Raw genomic sequence first — 16,351 nt, 5'->3', positions numbered from 1 at the left:
ATTTCAAGGAACCCAGCAACAAGAAAAACAAAATATTTAAAAACTAAACACAGACTAAAACAGAGATAATACAGAGAACTTCACAAAAATTTAGAGCAATTCAAGGACATATTGCTTCCATATAACCAGAATAAGATGCTTAAAAAAGAAAATAAAACAAACGAGGAGAACAAAAAAAAGCAAGACTCTTTGAGGTAAAAATAATTGTCAAAAGAGTAAATTTAATAGATGTTTGGAAAATAATATAGAATTGTTTAGAATATAGAGTAAAACAAAACCAAAGAAAATAGTTAGGAAACAGAGAAAGAGAAGGTAAGACCCACAGAGGTCCAATCTGTAAGACTGACCTTTAAGAGACTTCGAGTTCCCAACTGAAAGATCAAACATCTGACTAACAGGGGAATCTCAGAAAGAATAGAACAAACAGAATTGAAAAAACAATTTTTAAAAATAAAACAAATTTGCACTGAGAAAGATCCCATGGAATGCCTAGCAAATTGAATTTCAGAAAGCACCACACCTAGACACATATTTCTGAAGAACATATCTTAGCAGCTTCCAGACAAAAAAGTCACTAAAAATTAATTAGAAAATTATCTTAGCAGATTACTTCTCATTGGCACACTCAGTACAGCGAGAACAATGTCTTTCAAGTTCTGTGGTAAATTTTTTCATCCTGGACTTCTAAAAACAGTCAAACCATTATCAAATGTGAAGGACGAGAAAGACGTTTCCAGGTGAGGATTCAGAAAGTTTATCTCCCATACACAGTTTCTTAGGAAGTTACTCATATATGTACACGAGCAAAACAGGGTGCGGACCACTAAAGAGGAAGAGCCAGGATGCAGGAATGAATGGAGCAGTCAAAAAAGTCCCAGGAAGACAACTGATCACCAGGCCCAGTAAATGAACAGTTCAGAGTAGACCAAACTTCAAAGAAATTTTAGGAAACGGGACAATTCTATAAAAATGGATGGTACTAGAAAGCGTTTTTTGGGAAAAAATGTTTAGGCTGTGATAAAGGGAAACAGTGTCAGAAAAGTTAGAAAGGCAATTATAAACTCCTGGAAAAACAAAACTACAAGAAAGTCATGGTATGAATAAGAAGTACGTAAAATAGGGTATACTTTTTAAAAAGTGATACAGAGAAAGAAGAGAGAATCCAGATGTCTGTATTTAAGCAAGAAGGGCTCTTATGGCCTCCAGGACTTGCAGTTGTGATCGCAAAGCAGAAGGCAAATGTCTTAATTTAAGCAAAGTAGCTGATAGAAATTATGTTAAAGGGAGTACAAAAGTGGAAGAAAGGTCAGGGGGATAAAATATTCTTGTTAAATGGAGACTCAAGATATCTGCCAAAAGTGAAAGAACAAAAAAATGATGTCTAAATATAAAATTATATGATGTTAAATTTAACTTATATGAAATAAAAATATCCCTATCTAACAAAAGGTGAACAGGGAGTAGTATCAATGAGCTAAATCCTCATCTTTCAGAGTCGGAAGTCGACAGATGTTATCTGAGGTTTAAATATCAAGAAATAGAGCATAGCCTATTATCTAGATTTATGGAGGAAAAAGTCCAAATCGCCAAAAACAGAGTTAAGAGAAGTTGTAGCTGAGTACTGGGACTAGGGACAGTTGGGGCAGGAGCCTTGCTTTTTTATCATAAACCCCTCTGTACTAATCACTAAGTACTAACGTCATGACTACCAAAAAAGGGGGAAGGCATAAATTCTTTAACTCTTTCCAATAAGACATGCGATATGTCCCCTCCCCTTGAATCTTTGAACTCACTTCTAACCAACAGAATGCGGCAGAAATAACATTGCCTGTTGCTAGGGACACTGATGGCTTTTGGAGCCACTGAGCCACCATGGAAGTCCAACTGCATACTTTGAAGCCTTGATGCTGAGAGGAAACCCAGGCCGCATGGAGAGGCCCGGTGTCGGTGCTTTGGTCCACAGCCCCAGCCAGCATCAACCAGCTCGCATGAAACACCAGACTGAATAGTGAAGACATCTCAAGATGAATCCAACCCTCAGCTGCTGTGTCATTTCCAGCTGTAGCCTCGAACATGACAGAGCAGAGATAGACCATTCCCCTTGTGCTGTCTGAATTCCCCGCCTACTGATTCCTTGAGCGTAAGAAAATGATTGTTTTAAGACCCTAAATTTTGGAATAATTTACTACACAACAACATTAACCACAACAATTACTTGAACAGAAAAATGTAATTACTTTCAATAAAAAACTGCACACAACTCCCCTGGTACTCTACTTTAGTAACTCCTTGCAATATGCATGACAATTGACTGGGAACACCACAAATTTCTTTTTTTCCTATCCTAGCCTATCCCTCCCTTTTTTCCTTCCTTCTTTCCTTTTTTTCTCCCCTCCCTTCCTTCATCCCTCCCTCCCCATTACTATTCTTCATAGCTGGTCATGACTAAGTAATGTCAGACCCCTTAGCTGATCACAGTCAGCTGACCTAACAGAGAAGGAAGGTGCTTCCAATGGTAGCGTTAAATTTGAGTATTGCGGCAAGCTTCACGATGGGACTGGTGACTTCTTCTAAGGGTAACTGCAGTCATTTACACAAGGGCTTTACTGCTTACGTAAAATTCTTTAGGAGAATGTATGTCAATCCTCTTAATAAAATCTCACAACCCAGAGAATCTGAAACCATGTCTTAGAATTTCCACCAAAACATTTAAATCAATTCTGCCACAAATGATATGACTATTTAAATATCACTTAATATTGTTTATTTAAAATTATATTCATAATTTAATGACACATCAGTGGAAGAATTAGCTCAGAAGGGATGAATCTTAGTGTGGAATCTACTCACTAATCATTAAATTATTAACTCCTTATTTAATAATTTACTAGCATAATTGTCAGAATCCAATTTATTAGTATAATTATTAGAGACTATATAAAGAGTTTTAAATGCAATACTAAAGAGCGAACAGGTAAATAACACATCTGCTAAATTTTAGTTTTAATTTACATTTTTACTGCCATTACAATTACTATAAAAAGAGTAATCTTTAGGCACAGTTTATTCACTCAGTCACTCAACAGATATTTACTGAACTATATGCCAGGCACTGCTCTAGATACTGGGGATAAAGCAGTGAACGAAACAGGCAAAACCTCCTGCCCTCATGGAGCTTATCTTCCAATGGGAAGCCTACATTCTATATTAATTCATGTATTACTTCAACAAATATTTGAGTGCTAGGCACAATGGACCATGTAAAGGTGGTTAAAATAAGGTCCTCAGGTACAAGAAATCAGAGAACCATGCCATTTTATTACTATGGAATTAAAGAATGATACTCTGAGTTTACTTATTCAACAAGCAGTGACTGGGGGCTTCCTAAATATGCCTGAATTTCCATTACTTTCAGATCACTGGGTTTCAGATTTTGAAGTCTAAGAAACTTCAGATATGCGCCAGCTATCCCAGGTTCTGTCACCATATTCTGTCTTCACCATATAGTATCTCTAGCCTCTACCTCATCTTCTGCCACCTTCTTTCTTCCCTCCTTTTAATGAGCGAGAAATCCCTTCAGAACAAGATACACCTCTAGACCATCCTCTATTTGCCTAACTATAGATTCTATTTTATTAACTAAAGTGGGGGAAAAATCGATTCATTTTTCATAAACAAAGATGGTATACTCTTGACTCATCCTAAATGTCTTGTTTTTCTAGCATTAGGAACTGACACCACTGAGTCAACCAAGCTTTTACATAGTTTTCCTTGAGATACATGCCACCACTCTGAGTCAGCCACATTTAAGGGGTAGAGAGTAATGCTTCTGAAACAGCCTTTTTCTCTTTGTAAAGTTAACTGGTTTAGTTGAGAACCCAACCGGCATCCTCAACCCCAAGTTCTAGTCTAGTGAATACTAATTAGCTATATTACCACTGATTAAATCCCATGGGTTTAACATACTTTGCAATGACTAGCAGGATGTCACAACTTTTCTTGTGTGTTTTTTTTTAAAATAGAATTAATTATATTTCAGAGCAGTTTTAGGTTTACACAAAAATTGATCGGAAAATACAGAGTTTCCATATATCTACTCACCCACAGTTTCCCGTTATTTTTTCTTTTTAATTAAAGTTTACTGGGGTGACAATGGTTAGTAAAGTGGGGGGGGGCAGTTAATGAGGGTAAACGGGATCAACTATATGGTGATGGAAGGAATACTGATTCTTTTGTATCTTAATGTTTAAAAGGTGTGTATTTCAAAGAAGGGATGCTTTCCCAGTTCTTTAAGGGGACTCCCATAATTTAAACACACTTCATTGAGGATTGGCACTGGCAGTCCCTTCTAGACCAATCCCTAAATCTGTCTCTTGGTTTATCATGGCTCAACAAGAAAACACCCCATTTTTACCAAGGATATTTCACAGCTTCTTTAAGTGATTCTACACGGTGGGAATGTAGACATCGTCTAAAACTCCCAACTTGAAACCACTCAGGTACTTTCTTGGTTTCCACTCATAAATTTTAAAATGGTCAGCGCCAATAACCTCAAGTTTAAAAGTCTGCCCTTAAAATGTAAAGATGTCTGTTGTTTTCCTTCTTCTGTTGCTGAATAGGTTAGGTGTACATGTTAATGTTCCCAACTTTGTATCTTCTAAAAATAAAGCATTTTAGGAAAAGTAAATGTTTTCTACTAATCATTAGGAATGCCTAACAGAGAAATTATGAGATTACTTAGCAATAAAAGGAAGCAAAGAAAAAAAATACTGTAGTTGCCCCCCCTTATCACCAGGGGATATGTTCCAAGTAGATACTTTAAACCACTGAGAGTACCGAACCCTATACATGCTATGTTTTTTCCTATATATACATACCTAGGCTAACGGTTAATTTATAAATTAGGCAAGAGATTAACAACAGTAACTAATAATAAAATAGAACAATTATAACAATAGTCTGTGATAATTAAAGTTATGTGAATGTGGTCTCTCACTCAAAATATCTTAACGCACTGTACTCACCCTTCTCCCTCTTGTGATGTTGTGAGATGATACATGATGAGATGAATTTAGTGAACTTCATAGCAACCTCAGCGTACAGTTTTTTTCCTTATTAGTTGAAAACGTTCACCTTTTCACTTAAAGGAAGCACTTTACAGCTTCTCCTTGGCATGTCCAAATTGCCAGCATCACTACTCTTGTACTTTGGGACCATTATTAAGTGAAATAAGGGTCACTTGAACACAAGCACTGTGATATCGGTACCCCCACGATCTGGTAACCAAGATGGCTACTAAGTGACTAAGGGCTGGGGTGGGTGTATAGTGTAGAGACGCTGCACAGAAGGATGAGTCACTCACGTCCCTGGTCGGACATCGAGAGATTTCATCATGCTCCTCAGAATGGCGCAGGATTTAAAACTTATGAAGTGTTTATTTCTGGAATTTTCCATTCAGTATTTTCAGACCATGGTTGAATATGGGTAACTGAAACTGCTGAAAACAAAACTGCGTATGTAGGGGGGGAGTACTGTATTTCATTAGAGATTAGTGTCCCTTAAAGAAAACTGCTTCCTTTCTGTGGATAGAAGTTCTTAATGACTTTACCAGAATACATGGAACAAATTTTCAAATATTATATGGCAGTCATGCCATAAGAGCCTCAGAAAATTAACAAGCAGAAATTTCAATGTGTGACATAAAAAGTAATAATTCTGTTTGAGATTTCAAAATTGAAAAACAGAAGGAGAAAGAACAAGCAAAGAATTCAACTCTTCTTTGAGTTACTCTGAATAGTGAAATACAAAAGAAATCATTAGGCTCCTATCCATTTTGATGTGTTCTCAGGAGCACTGTGCCCTGGGACCCTCCCCCGATAAATCCATTCAATGACTATCATACAGACTGAGTAAATGTGACATCAATTACCAATACCCGGATTAAAGATCGTATTTCACTATAACAAATTTAAATCCAATACACATCTTTTCAGAACTATGTGCCTCCATTCATACTTTCACACTGTGGGGGGAAAAAATGAAAGTACTACCAATCAGCAATATAGATTATCTGCACATGTCAGTTTCCTGCACAAAATTATAAAGTACTTGAGGGCAAGAATTCGTGTTGTTAACAATACCTTATGTTGTATAACATTTGATCTTCATATACATAATTTCATTTGATCATAGTAACTCTAAGGTCAAAAGAGTAGTAATAACTCTCATTTTATCATAGGGAATCCTCAGTTAAGAGACACAAAGGAATTTAGTCTAGATCACTTAGCTAATCGGTAGAGGAGTCAGGATTGAATCCAAGTATTTTGACTCCTGGTCCAAGACTAGGAACATTTTTAAAAAGTATTATGATGGAAAATTTCAAACATATACAAGAAACTCTCATAGCTTCAACAATGATCAGCCTGTGTCATCTATACTCTACGGAGTATGTTTGAAACAAACTCCAGACCTAATGCCATTTCTCTGGTACTCATTTCAAGGTGTAGATACTTTCTGTGATCACTGTCAATCACATTTAACAAAATGTTGAATATAGCAGATAATAAATACTTGTTGAATATTACAGATCTCATATATGCTCTCAGACATTATTACTCAATTCTGACTTAAAAAAATCAATTCTGAATTACTAGGTGGTACATACTCATTCATTTATTCACAAATATTTATTCTGGGCTACAAGATGCTAACCACCATGGAAAGTGCTGGGGAGCAAGAAACAAGAAAACACAGCCCCCCTTCTTTCACAGACCTTGTATTCAACACTTCTGGGTGTGCACTGTGCAAACACACACACATGTACACACACACCTACTACATGTGTCCTGAGAAACTGGAATTAATTCAGGCTGGAAGAATACTTCTTAACTAAACCTACCAGTTTGCCAAGGTGGAATCCAAATTCTCTGTGCACAATTTAAGAAGAGGAGTAAAAGACAAAGTTTTAATGGAGTTCAGAATCTTCATATCCTTTTAGAAATTACATGGAAAGTATTAATTCTGCTCCTCCAAAGAGTTTTTTCCAGTATAGAAAGCCAATGATATCAAAATTAGAGAGAAAAAACAAAAGTAAAAGAATTCAAGCACTTGATTAAAATATATTCCTTACATTCTTACATTAAAAAATGTTCAAATCATTTTCAACTTTTACTGAATATGCGCACATTTTCTAATGTTAATGTCTTCTTTACAGTATATGAATTAAGTCCAAGACTATACAGTTAACTATGGGAATGACTTATATTCAAGTTACTTTAATATAAACTACATATATTGGAGTAAAATAAAAATGAAACTTTTCAGTATTTTTTACTATGCCTAGGAATCAAATAAGTATAATCCAATATACAGATCCATTTTCCATTTTTATTTGACACTCCTTAGTACTAACATTAACGTGATAGAAATAATCTCTATGGTTCCCTCCTTAATAACTGGATCCCCTTTCCATTATTTCATTCATTTATTCATTTTCTTTCCACTGGATGTAGAACGTAAATGGCCATGACCACAGGACACTCCCTGCCTCGAGGGCTTACAATTGGGGCGTGGAAGGGCAGACAATCAGAAGAGGGTGGTTGGGGGGAGATTAACATTATATCTTATGTAACAGATATAATAACATAAAAGGGGCAGACATATACTAAGTGCCATAAAGGAGGCCCAAAGTTATCAGGGTTCAAAGGAAACAGAAATTTTATACAAATGGAGGTATTGAGGAATACACACGCACGCACGCGTGCGTTAGAGCTTGGCTCTGAAGGATGAATAGCATTTCAACAAGTGTGAACAGTGGTACACGGAGGGGCGCTGCTTGCATGTTCTGAGATCAGCCCCAATTAAAGTCCCAGAGGTGGATGCAAGGAACATATTCAGGGGAAACAGAGTAGTCTGCTGGCCTGCAGGATACATGTAGCAACTGCACACAAAGAACACATGAAAATCCTATCAAAGCCAAAGCTAGAAGTGAAAACAAAAAATAGTCAGAGAAAAGTTTAAAATGTCAATAATATTTGAAGGCTCTTACTATAGTTTTGGTGTGAAGATTCATTACAGTTAAGATGTAATAATTTCCCATTGCGCAACTCTAAAAGGATGAAAAGTTCTCATTGAGGGGTTTACAATTTAATTTATTCTACTTTGTTCATTTAGGAAACATATACTGGACAACTGATAGTTATGGACACCATGTTATTTATGGATATAAAAGATACAATCCTTGTCCTCAAGTCAGGAAACATAAAATCATTAAATTGAAAACACTTTTACATCCCAAAGGAGTGTTTTCAGATATGCAGTGACCATTAGTCATCCCATCCTGCTAACACTGGATATAACCCTGTGCTTGAACCATAGTTATCTTCAATTTGTATCTACAATGCATATAAATGTAGAATAAAATAGTTGACGAAAAATAAGACAATTCTTTTACACATTTACAAAACAATTCCTACACAGACCCAATGGCATTGGACTAGGTTAAATCTAAGACCCCTTTCAATTCCAAAATTCTTATACTGTGATTCTAATTCTACTGAACTAAAATCCTTTAGAAAGGCCGGATAATAAGAGTCAATAATTAAAATGCCTACTTAAATGAAAAAAGCCAGTAGTTGCCCTAATTTAGGTAAAATACCAAACGTTTAATAATCATCCGATCTCGATGCAGATGCACTTCCAGGCTACTCCTGCAACCCCCCGGATTCCTGCCACATGCCTTAAGGTGCCTTTACTTCACCTTTCAATGGAGAATAGCTGCATGTGCAGCTGGCAAAAGAAAATCAAGTATGGCAGCCAACTGGTGACATTCAAAACAACTGCCCAGAGGGTCTTAAGAAACTCCTCCTCCTGACTGCTGACCTGCTTGCCCCAGCTGACTCAGCATCTACACCAGGGGTGCCAAAAAAATGTATACACGTGTCGGGTATTCATCTTTTGTTAACAATATATATTATCACAATTTTAATACAGTTTTTTCCTTTCTTAAGACGTGTATATATTTTTCTGGTACCCTCTATAGATCATCACTCAAATGGTGACCTTTATGTAGGCATGCTTGTCCCTAAACACCAGTGCCCATTTTTAGTGCTACCTCCTGGCCCTTTGACAAAACCCAACATTACACAAACACCTCCTCCTATTACCAATCCTCCTGCACTAGATTTCATCTCTGCCATGTTCTACCACACCAGGCAGCTCACAATTAATTTCCTTCCTAAGAAGACAGAGAAGCTCATCTGAACCTCATGAGAAATAGCAATAGTGTGATTAGTTCTTCAAGAAGCATGGGTAACATATCTGCTTATGAGTCTGCAGGTTGTCATGCTGCCCAATTTTCAAGTATTATGGTGTTTATTTCATTAAATGAGTAGTAGATGCCAGAGCCACATTATGGAATAGTCAATTCATCAAACAAGTATCAAGCGGTTAGATTTTTCCTACTGTTCTTTGTCTAAAATGAATGCAATATTATTACTAAAGTATTTAACTACATTATTTACTTTTATTATATAACTATAGCTATTTCAAAGATGGTAGGTATTACCCAAATTCCTTAAAAGCAAAATTTAATGGATAATCATCATAATTTTTACAGATAGACTTCAGTAGAGTATACTGCAGAATTCAGGAATTTCCTGAATTGGTATGTCATTTATTCCTGGCAAACCATCACCTTTGTCTACATGCAGTTCATTTTTTCCAAACTAGAAATGTACTCGCTTAATTTAACTTCTTCCATCACACAATAAAAAAGAATTTTTAAAAAAATTGCTACTCAGCTTTTAAAACAAGTCAATAACTTCAAAATGGCATGATAGACAAGTTGCTTGACCTCTGGGCTTTAGTTTCTTTGTAACCTAAACGCTGAAAGACTTCCAGCATGTCTTCCAACCCTAATATCCATGAGTTTACAGTGCCATAGTACAAGAATTGGATGTCTTGTTCTAACAAACAAACAAACAACAACATTCCTGGGGAATAATAGCGAGACATATTTTTTTTAAAAAAGGTAATGTACTTTTAACAAGGAGTCTGTTTTCATAGATATTAATTTACCCATGCCTAAAACATAGGAGAATCTATACTGCTAGATATTCAAGTTTATACAAGTTTCCCTCTTGTACGCTACTATCTCCTTAATAAATCCTAATAATTCCATGGTGATAATAGTTGTATAAAAATAATAGAAAAAGGGGCCAGCCCGGTGTCTCAGGCGGTTAGAGCTCCGTGCTCCTAACTCCAAAGGCTGCCAGTTCGATTCCCACATGGGCCAGTGGGCTCTCAACCACAAGGTTGTCAGTTCAATTCCTCGAGTCCCGCAAGGGATGGTGGGCAGCGCCCCCTGCAACTAAGATTGAACACGGCACCTTGAGCTGAGCTGCCGCTGAGCTCCCGGATGGCTCAGTTGGTTGGAGCGCCAGCTCTCAACCACAAGGTTGCCAGTTCGACTCCCACAAAGGGATGGTGGGCTGCGCCCCCTGCAACTAGTAACCGCAACTGGACCTGGAGCTGAACGGCACTCTCCACAACTAAGACTGAAAGGACAACAACTTGACTTGGAAAAAATCCTGGAAGTACACACTGTTCCCCAATAAAGTCCTGTTCCCCTTCCCCAATAAAATCTTTAAAAAAAAAAAAAAGATAGAAATGCAAAGTCAACAATTCAGAATTACCAAGTTCTGCTACAGAAACAGGAATAAGCAGAACATCATTGTGAAAATATTTATTTACTAAATAACCCTGATAAATTGGAAACTTTTCAAGCAACTCTTAGAGAATGAAGAACCAAACATACTTTTAACATACGGAAACTTAGAGAAACACCTGCTTTCCCTGCTTTTACTGAAATAAGCCCAATAAGCTTATTGTTCGCTTATAAAATAACTTTTATTCAGAAGGATTCCCATGAACCAAACCCCATGAGGACTTTCCTTTATGCTGCATCAAATAATATATGCTTCTACTCTGTTAATGATTAGGTTTTCCTGGAGAAAATCATGATTTTGATTCTTTTTTTATAATATATACTACTGTGATCTTTAGAGAGAGAAAATTGGAAAACTCTCCTTGAATAATAATCGCTGAGCTGGGGGGATTTTTCTGTTGGCTTGTTTTAAAACAGTGATTAAATATGCTAATAATAATAATTGAACATATTTAAACATCACAAGTTTATTCACTGAAATACCATGAGTTTTAGTTTCCAGAACCAGTACTTGAATTTGAATTACTTTTACTGCTACACTAACAAATTTGACCCCTGGTGACAACACTGGTAGCACTTAACGAGGATCTTTGTAATGACACAATACTATTGTACTGTGTATCAGGGTTACACAATCAGGGTTACATGTATCAGGGTTATAGCGATCATCTTATTCTGATTACTCGAGGGGCGGAGCCAAGCATAATTTACCCAAGTATCTTTTCTAGCACCTAGCCCCATGGTTTTTAAACAGTGGGTCCTTCCTAAATCCTTGCTGAATAAATGGAGCTCAGATATTCATATATACTAGTTATGTGTCAATGTCCTCTTATATAGATCGATTTGTATGTCTCTAAGGTAGTATTTAATCTTCAGAAAGCATTTGATTCTGATTGATGTTGGTTATCTTACCTATTCAATCAGCACACTCCTGGTAACCAAATTATCACAATTAGTTGCTCTACAATACTGGTTACGTTAAATATAGCAAAACAAGCCAATGGAAATAAAGAGAAGTGAATTTTTGAAAGAAAAAGGAAATGCTATTCCATTACAAGGTAAGTTCTAGAAGTGTAGACTTTTTCTGACTTGTTCCCTGTTGTATCCCCAGCTTCTAACAGTGTTTGGCACATAGTAGGCCCTGAATAATTATCTGGTGAATGAACGGATTGTTGATAAAACATATTACTATTTTATCTACCTATATGTATTAAGTTCAGAATGTAAAACAGAATGCCTTTGTAGAGTGCAGAAGCTCCAATATAAGTTCATCCTGAAGTCTGATTCTGGCAAAGCGTCCAGGATTTCGAATTACCAACTGTAAAATAAGTACATTTACATCCCGGACACTGATGGTGCCCTGGCCTGCGATTCTGGGATCCATCAAGCGCAGGTCAGCAAGAATTTCATGTCATTATTCCCATGCATACAGGCGGTGCCAGTGCCAGCAATAAGTCAGCTTTTCTGGCAAATCCATCAAAATTAAATCTTAATCTTTGGAAAAACTAATATGTTTTTTATGCTCCTTCAAGCTTAGAGGCTTAACTATCTATGGGAAGGGCCTAAATTATGATCAATTACTTACGACTTGAAGGCATTATAAAGGCATCTGCCCTTTTAAGAAATCTTTAAAGAACCATCACGGTAATGCTGATCCTGTGGGGCAATAATAAATCACAGGTTTAGGGGCCCAACTTTGACAACTCTCCCTTGGAAGGAAAAGAACTGTTGTCACCTGGCCTTTATATCCTGGCCCTGCCTGAGCAAATATCAGCAACATTTGAAGTTCAGAATTCCTAATGTAGCCAAGCAAACCATGAGGGCCTATGATTGCTCCAAGGCAGAGGTAGAAGAAAAGAAACGGGAAGGAAACAGATTGGAATGGAGATCTGTAGCTGGTGAGAAGGACATCAATAATTTTCTCAAGTGTCACTGAATTTCATGGTATTTGACTTTTCTGATAAACTATAGGCTCATTATATTCAAGTAGCTTCTTACTTTCAGAGCCTATAATATCTGGGTTTAAATAGGATTTGTTCTATAGAAAAGATCCCTCAAACTGATGCTTTACTCAGAACTTGCTCTGAAGAAAGGGCCCCACTAATCTGCCTGAACACCAATAATACTTGGACACCAGAAGCACTTTTGAATTGACAAAGTGCTCTCATATATACGCTATCTCAGTTTCTCCTCACAACTCTTGCGAGGTAGGTGTCACCATTAAGACTTAATATGTAAAAATAATTTTAGAAAATGACCCCTTTTTTCTTCAATCCTTAAGTAGAGCCTCCTGAAATTTCTCAGTACAGAATCCAAGTCATGGGTGAGTTAAAAAATCTCTAAAGACACACAATCTCAAGGGATAAATCAAGAGCATAAGATGGAGCAGCAAAAATCTACCAGCACAATGGCAAAAACTTTCCTGTTAACAAGAACAAACTGTGCTTTTTAAAGGGTAGTGTTACACAGGGGTGCCTCTAAAACACCTCCACGTTGAAAGGACAGCATTTTATTTATAAACATGATAATTATCCTTGATTGGATACTCTCCATAGGTAACAGACAAAATAAAACAAGAACATTGGTCTTAAAATTTTAGTGGTGGAATTCATCCTTTGGGAAGCACCGAGACGATTCCTCAAAGAAGAGAACTAAGTTACAGGGGACAAAATGTACCCTCCCCTTTCCCTCCAACATCACAAAGACTCCCCAATAGGGTTTCTGTTGTTTTTCAACAAAGAAAACACACACACAAAAGGTAATCTATTGCTTTTATATATGATCCCATCTTCCTAACTCATTCTCCCAATCTCATTATCTTTTGTACCTCTCTGCTTTACTGGCTAAAGTAGAGGTATAATGGAGTCCTTATCTTTATAGCCATTTACTACCTTATTTATGTATTTATGATTCTTTGCTGCCTTCCAGCCTGAGTCTAACTGTGTCAGGAACAAAGCGCCACACAAATCACCCAGCCTGGGATAAGAGGAGACAAGTTTAAACCTCCCAGGAAGATTCTGTAGACACTTGGGCTCCCTGAGTCTGTAGAGGGCTTGGTATTTCAAAGGTCAGTCTTGGGTCTCTCCACTTTGATGACTAATGTTAAATTGTTTGACTTGTTACAAAAATATTTAGCCCTGCTTATTTACATAATTTCATCCACAACGCACACAGTAGGCATGTATTTGTTGAACAGAATCCCCACATGGATGAGAAGACAAGAAGAAGACCCTAAGACCTCCTTTTTTCAGAGTTGAGAAAGGTAAAATCACACTCTAATTTGTAGAAGCTTCTGTGAATTCCTTTCCGACTTAAAACTATGCATCTGTTTAGAAAATAAAAGGACGACACACCACACAATGTCAACCACACAATGGGGAAATTCCAGGATCACTGAAAAACACCATTATCCTAAGTCACACACACTTTAATACGGGTTACCACACAGGAGAGGCTTTAACAACTGCTGTCTCCCCATCCACTTGCACAACCCTCCAGGAACAGCAAGGGCAGACAGAGCATTTAGAATCTAAACATTCCATATCTTGGACTCACATCTAAACCTTTGGTGAAGTAGTCCAAGGACTATGCTGGCCCAGAGTCATAAAGTAATACAGACAGGCAACATTTCTGGAATAAAATTTTTAAGCGACACTGTTGGAAAATGGGCATCAGTACTTAAGTTCGTAAGCCTATCAGGAATCCTGCTTATCATTATGCAACTTTAATAAAGAGAAACTTGTGGGTAGGACTGGCAAAAATATTCGTAAGTTTCTACATTATTTTAAATCTTATTTATATTAGGCTCCACCAGTAAAGTTCTCTTCCTTCTAATTATCACCAATTCCTACTATCGCTCCCTTATTCTCAGTCTCTCAAAAATTCCCCAACCTCCAGGGAAAATCTGCGAGGTCTGGCAGAGTGTCTCAGGTTGGCTCGTTCTGTCACTGAAAGGCACCCAACTTCCCAGACCCCCTTTGAGGGTCGGCAGGGAAGGAAGCCTGCGCAGGTCACGTTTTCTGACTTGTCTTTCGGCTCGCTGTCTGGCAAGGTCACCGGCTCGGGATCGTGGCTCTGTCGACAAAACTTATTCTCACTCTGTAAGATCAACGGGTCGCGCCTCCCCAGCCAGTTGTCCCGCACCTTCCTGGACCCGTGGATCCCCGGACCGCCCTCCCCTGGCGCGCGGCCCCCGACGGCTCCCCGGCTCACCTGACCACGTTGGGGTGCTCGAAGGTCTCCAGGTGCCTCAGCACCGCCACCTCGCGGATGGTGGAGAGCGGCATGCCCTCCTCGCCGGTCTGCACCCGCACGCGTTTGAGCGCCACGAAACGACCTCCGTTCTTCAGGTCCCGGGCCTTGAACACCTTCCCATAGGCTCCCTCCCCGATCTCCGCCACGCACTCGTACTGCTGGTCGGCGCGGCTCAGGCCGTCCTTCTCCATACCGCTCGGACGCCGCCCGGCGCGGCGCCGCTAGGGAGGGCGGGGGGCGCGCTCTGCTCGCTCGCGGCCGCCGCTCGCCTGCTCTGGGACTCCCCCGCCGCTCCCTTGCGCCCAGGAGCTCGGTCTCGATCTCGCTCTCCCTCACCCCCGCCAACTACCGCGCTCCGGCACTCGGGCTCTCGCGGCCGCCGGGGCTGGATGGAGCTACCTCCTCGCGAAACTCCGCCTGCCGAATCGCCGAAGAGCCAGCCGATCCCTCCTCTTCCCTCCCCGAAGCGCAGACCTCTGCACAGGCACCGAGGCGATTACATAGTCTCTGCCCGAGCGCGTCTCAGTCCACAATCATTCCACCTAAAAGAGGAGATGGGAGGACAAGAAGAAAGTGCAATCAGACATCCCAGGCGCCTTCCTCGGGGTTTCTGCAGACTCCCCTCCTCCTCCTTCACGAAGCCCCTGTTGCTACCCTCCGCGCGCTCTTGCCCTCTCCCAGGCCGCTTAATCCTTCCTGGTTCCTCCGAGAAAAGCTAAGTTACTTTTCTTTCCCTGCAGGGCTGGAGCCGTCTTCGCGCGGAGAGGTTGCAGGGGCCCCTCCGGGATGAACGCGCGGCGCGGGACGCAGTGGAACGGGAGGGGGCGTGCGGAGCAGCCCAGAGTGTGCCGGGAGCGCGGGGGAGGGGAGGCGCCGGGCACGTCAATGTCACGGCTTAATATTTATCCCTATATCATTGTGTAGTGCTGCTACCCTCCCCCGGCCTGGAAGCGCAAGGAGAGGGGCTCCCGGGGTGCCGAGGGGCGTTCAGGGGTCGCGCACAAGCTGTTGTCGAAGGACTGTGAGTCCACCCGTGTGGGGCCGCAGAATGTGGGTGGGGGCTCCCAGGACCCTGTAACCCGATGCTGGGAGTGTGCGAGAAGGGGTGGTCAGACATCTGCTCGGAAATTGCTTCCTTTCTACTTTCAGTTTTTCTACGAGGAGACATTTAAAAACGACTTGCACACACAAATGGTCTTTTAGGGGGTAAAGGAGTCTGGGTTGGAAACGGAATTCTTCCTCCGACTCGGAGGACCTCCCTGGTGGAAAACCATCAGGTTGGGGAGGGCTGGGGTTCCCGCTACTCCGAGGTGGGTGAGCAGTGGGGGGAGGGAGTCTCCCACGGGACTCTAAGGGTAGGAGAAAGGGGTG

General features: G+C 39.8%; 1 protein-coding gene across 8 annotated transcripts in view; it reads right to left on the bottom strand.

Annotated features, from left to right (window-relative positions):
• Positions 1-16,351, bottom strand: part of CDK6 (cyclin dependent kinase 6) — a 226,415-nt gene that overhangs the window by 206,723 nt on the left and 3,341 nt on the right. For 6 of the 8 annotated variants that reach the window (XM_033088192.1, XM_033088198.1, XM_033088199.1 and 3 more), the window contains exon 2: positions 14,939-15,522. In XM_033088192.1, coding sequence (XP_032944083.1) covers positions 14,939-15,171 — 233 coding nt within the window. In that variant the 5' untranslated portion in view covers positions 15,172-15,522. Of the gene's footprint in view, positions 1-14,938; positions 15,523-15,634; positions 15,834-16,351 lie in introns of those variants that run through there. The other 2 variants (XM_033088193.1, XM_033088194.1) reach the window with 2 other exon arrangements.

This window comes from Rhinolophus ferrumequinum, chromosome 20 (genome assembly GCF_004115265.2).
Source record: "Rhinolophus ferrumequinum isolate MPI-CBG mRhiFer1 chromosome 20, mRhiFer1_v1.p, whole genome shotgun sequence".
Classification (NCBI taxonomy): domain Eukaryota; kingdom Metazoa; phylum Chordata; class Mammalia; order Chiroptera; family Rhinolophidae; genus Rhinolophus; species Rhinolophus ferrumequinum.
Note: the sequence above shows the minus strand (reverse complement) of the source record. Positions and strands in the feature narration are given on the sequence as shown.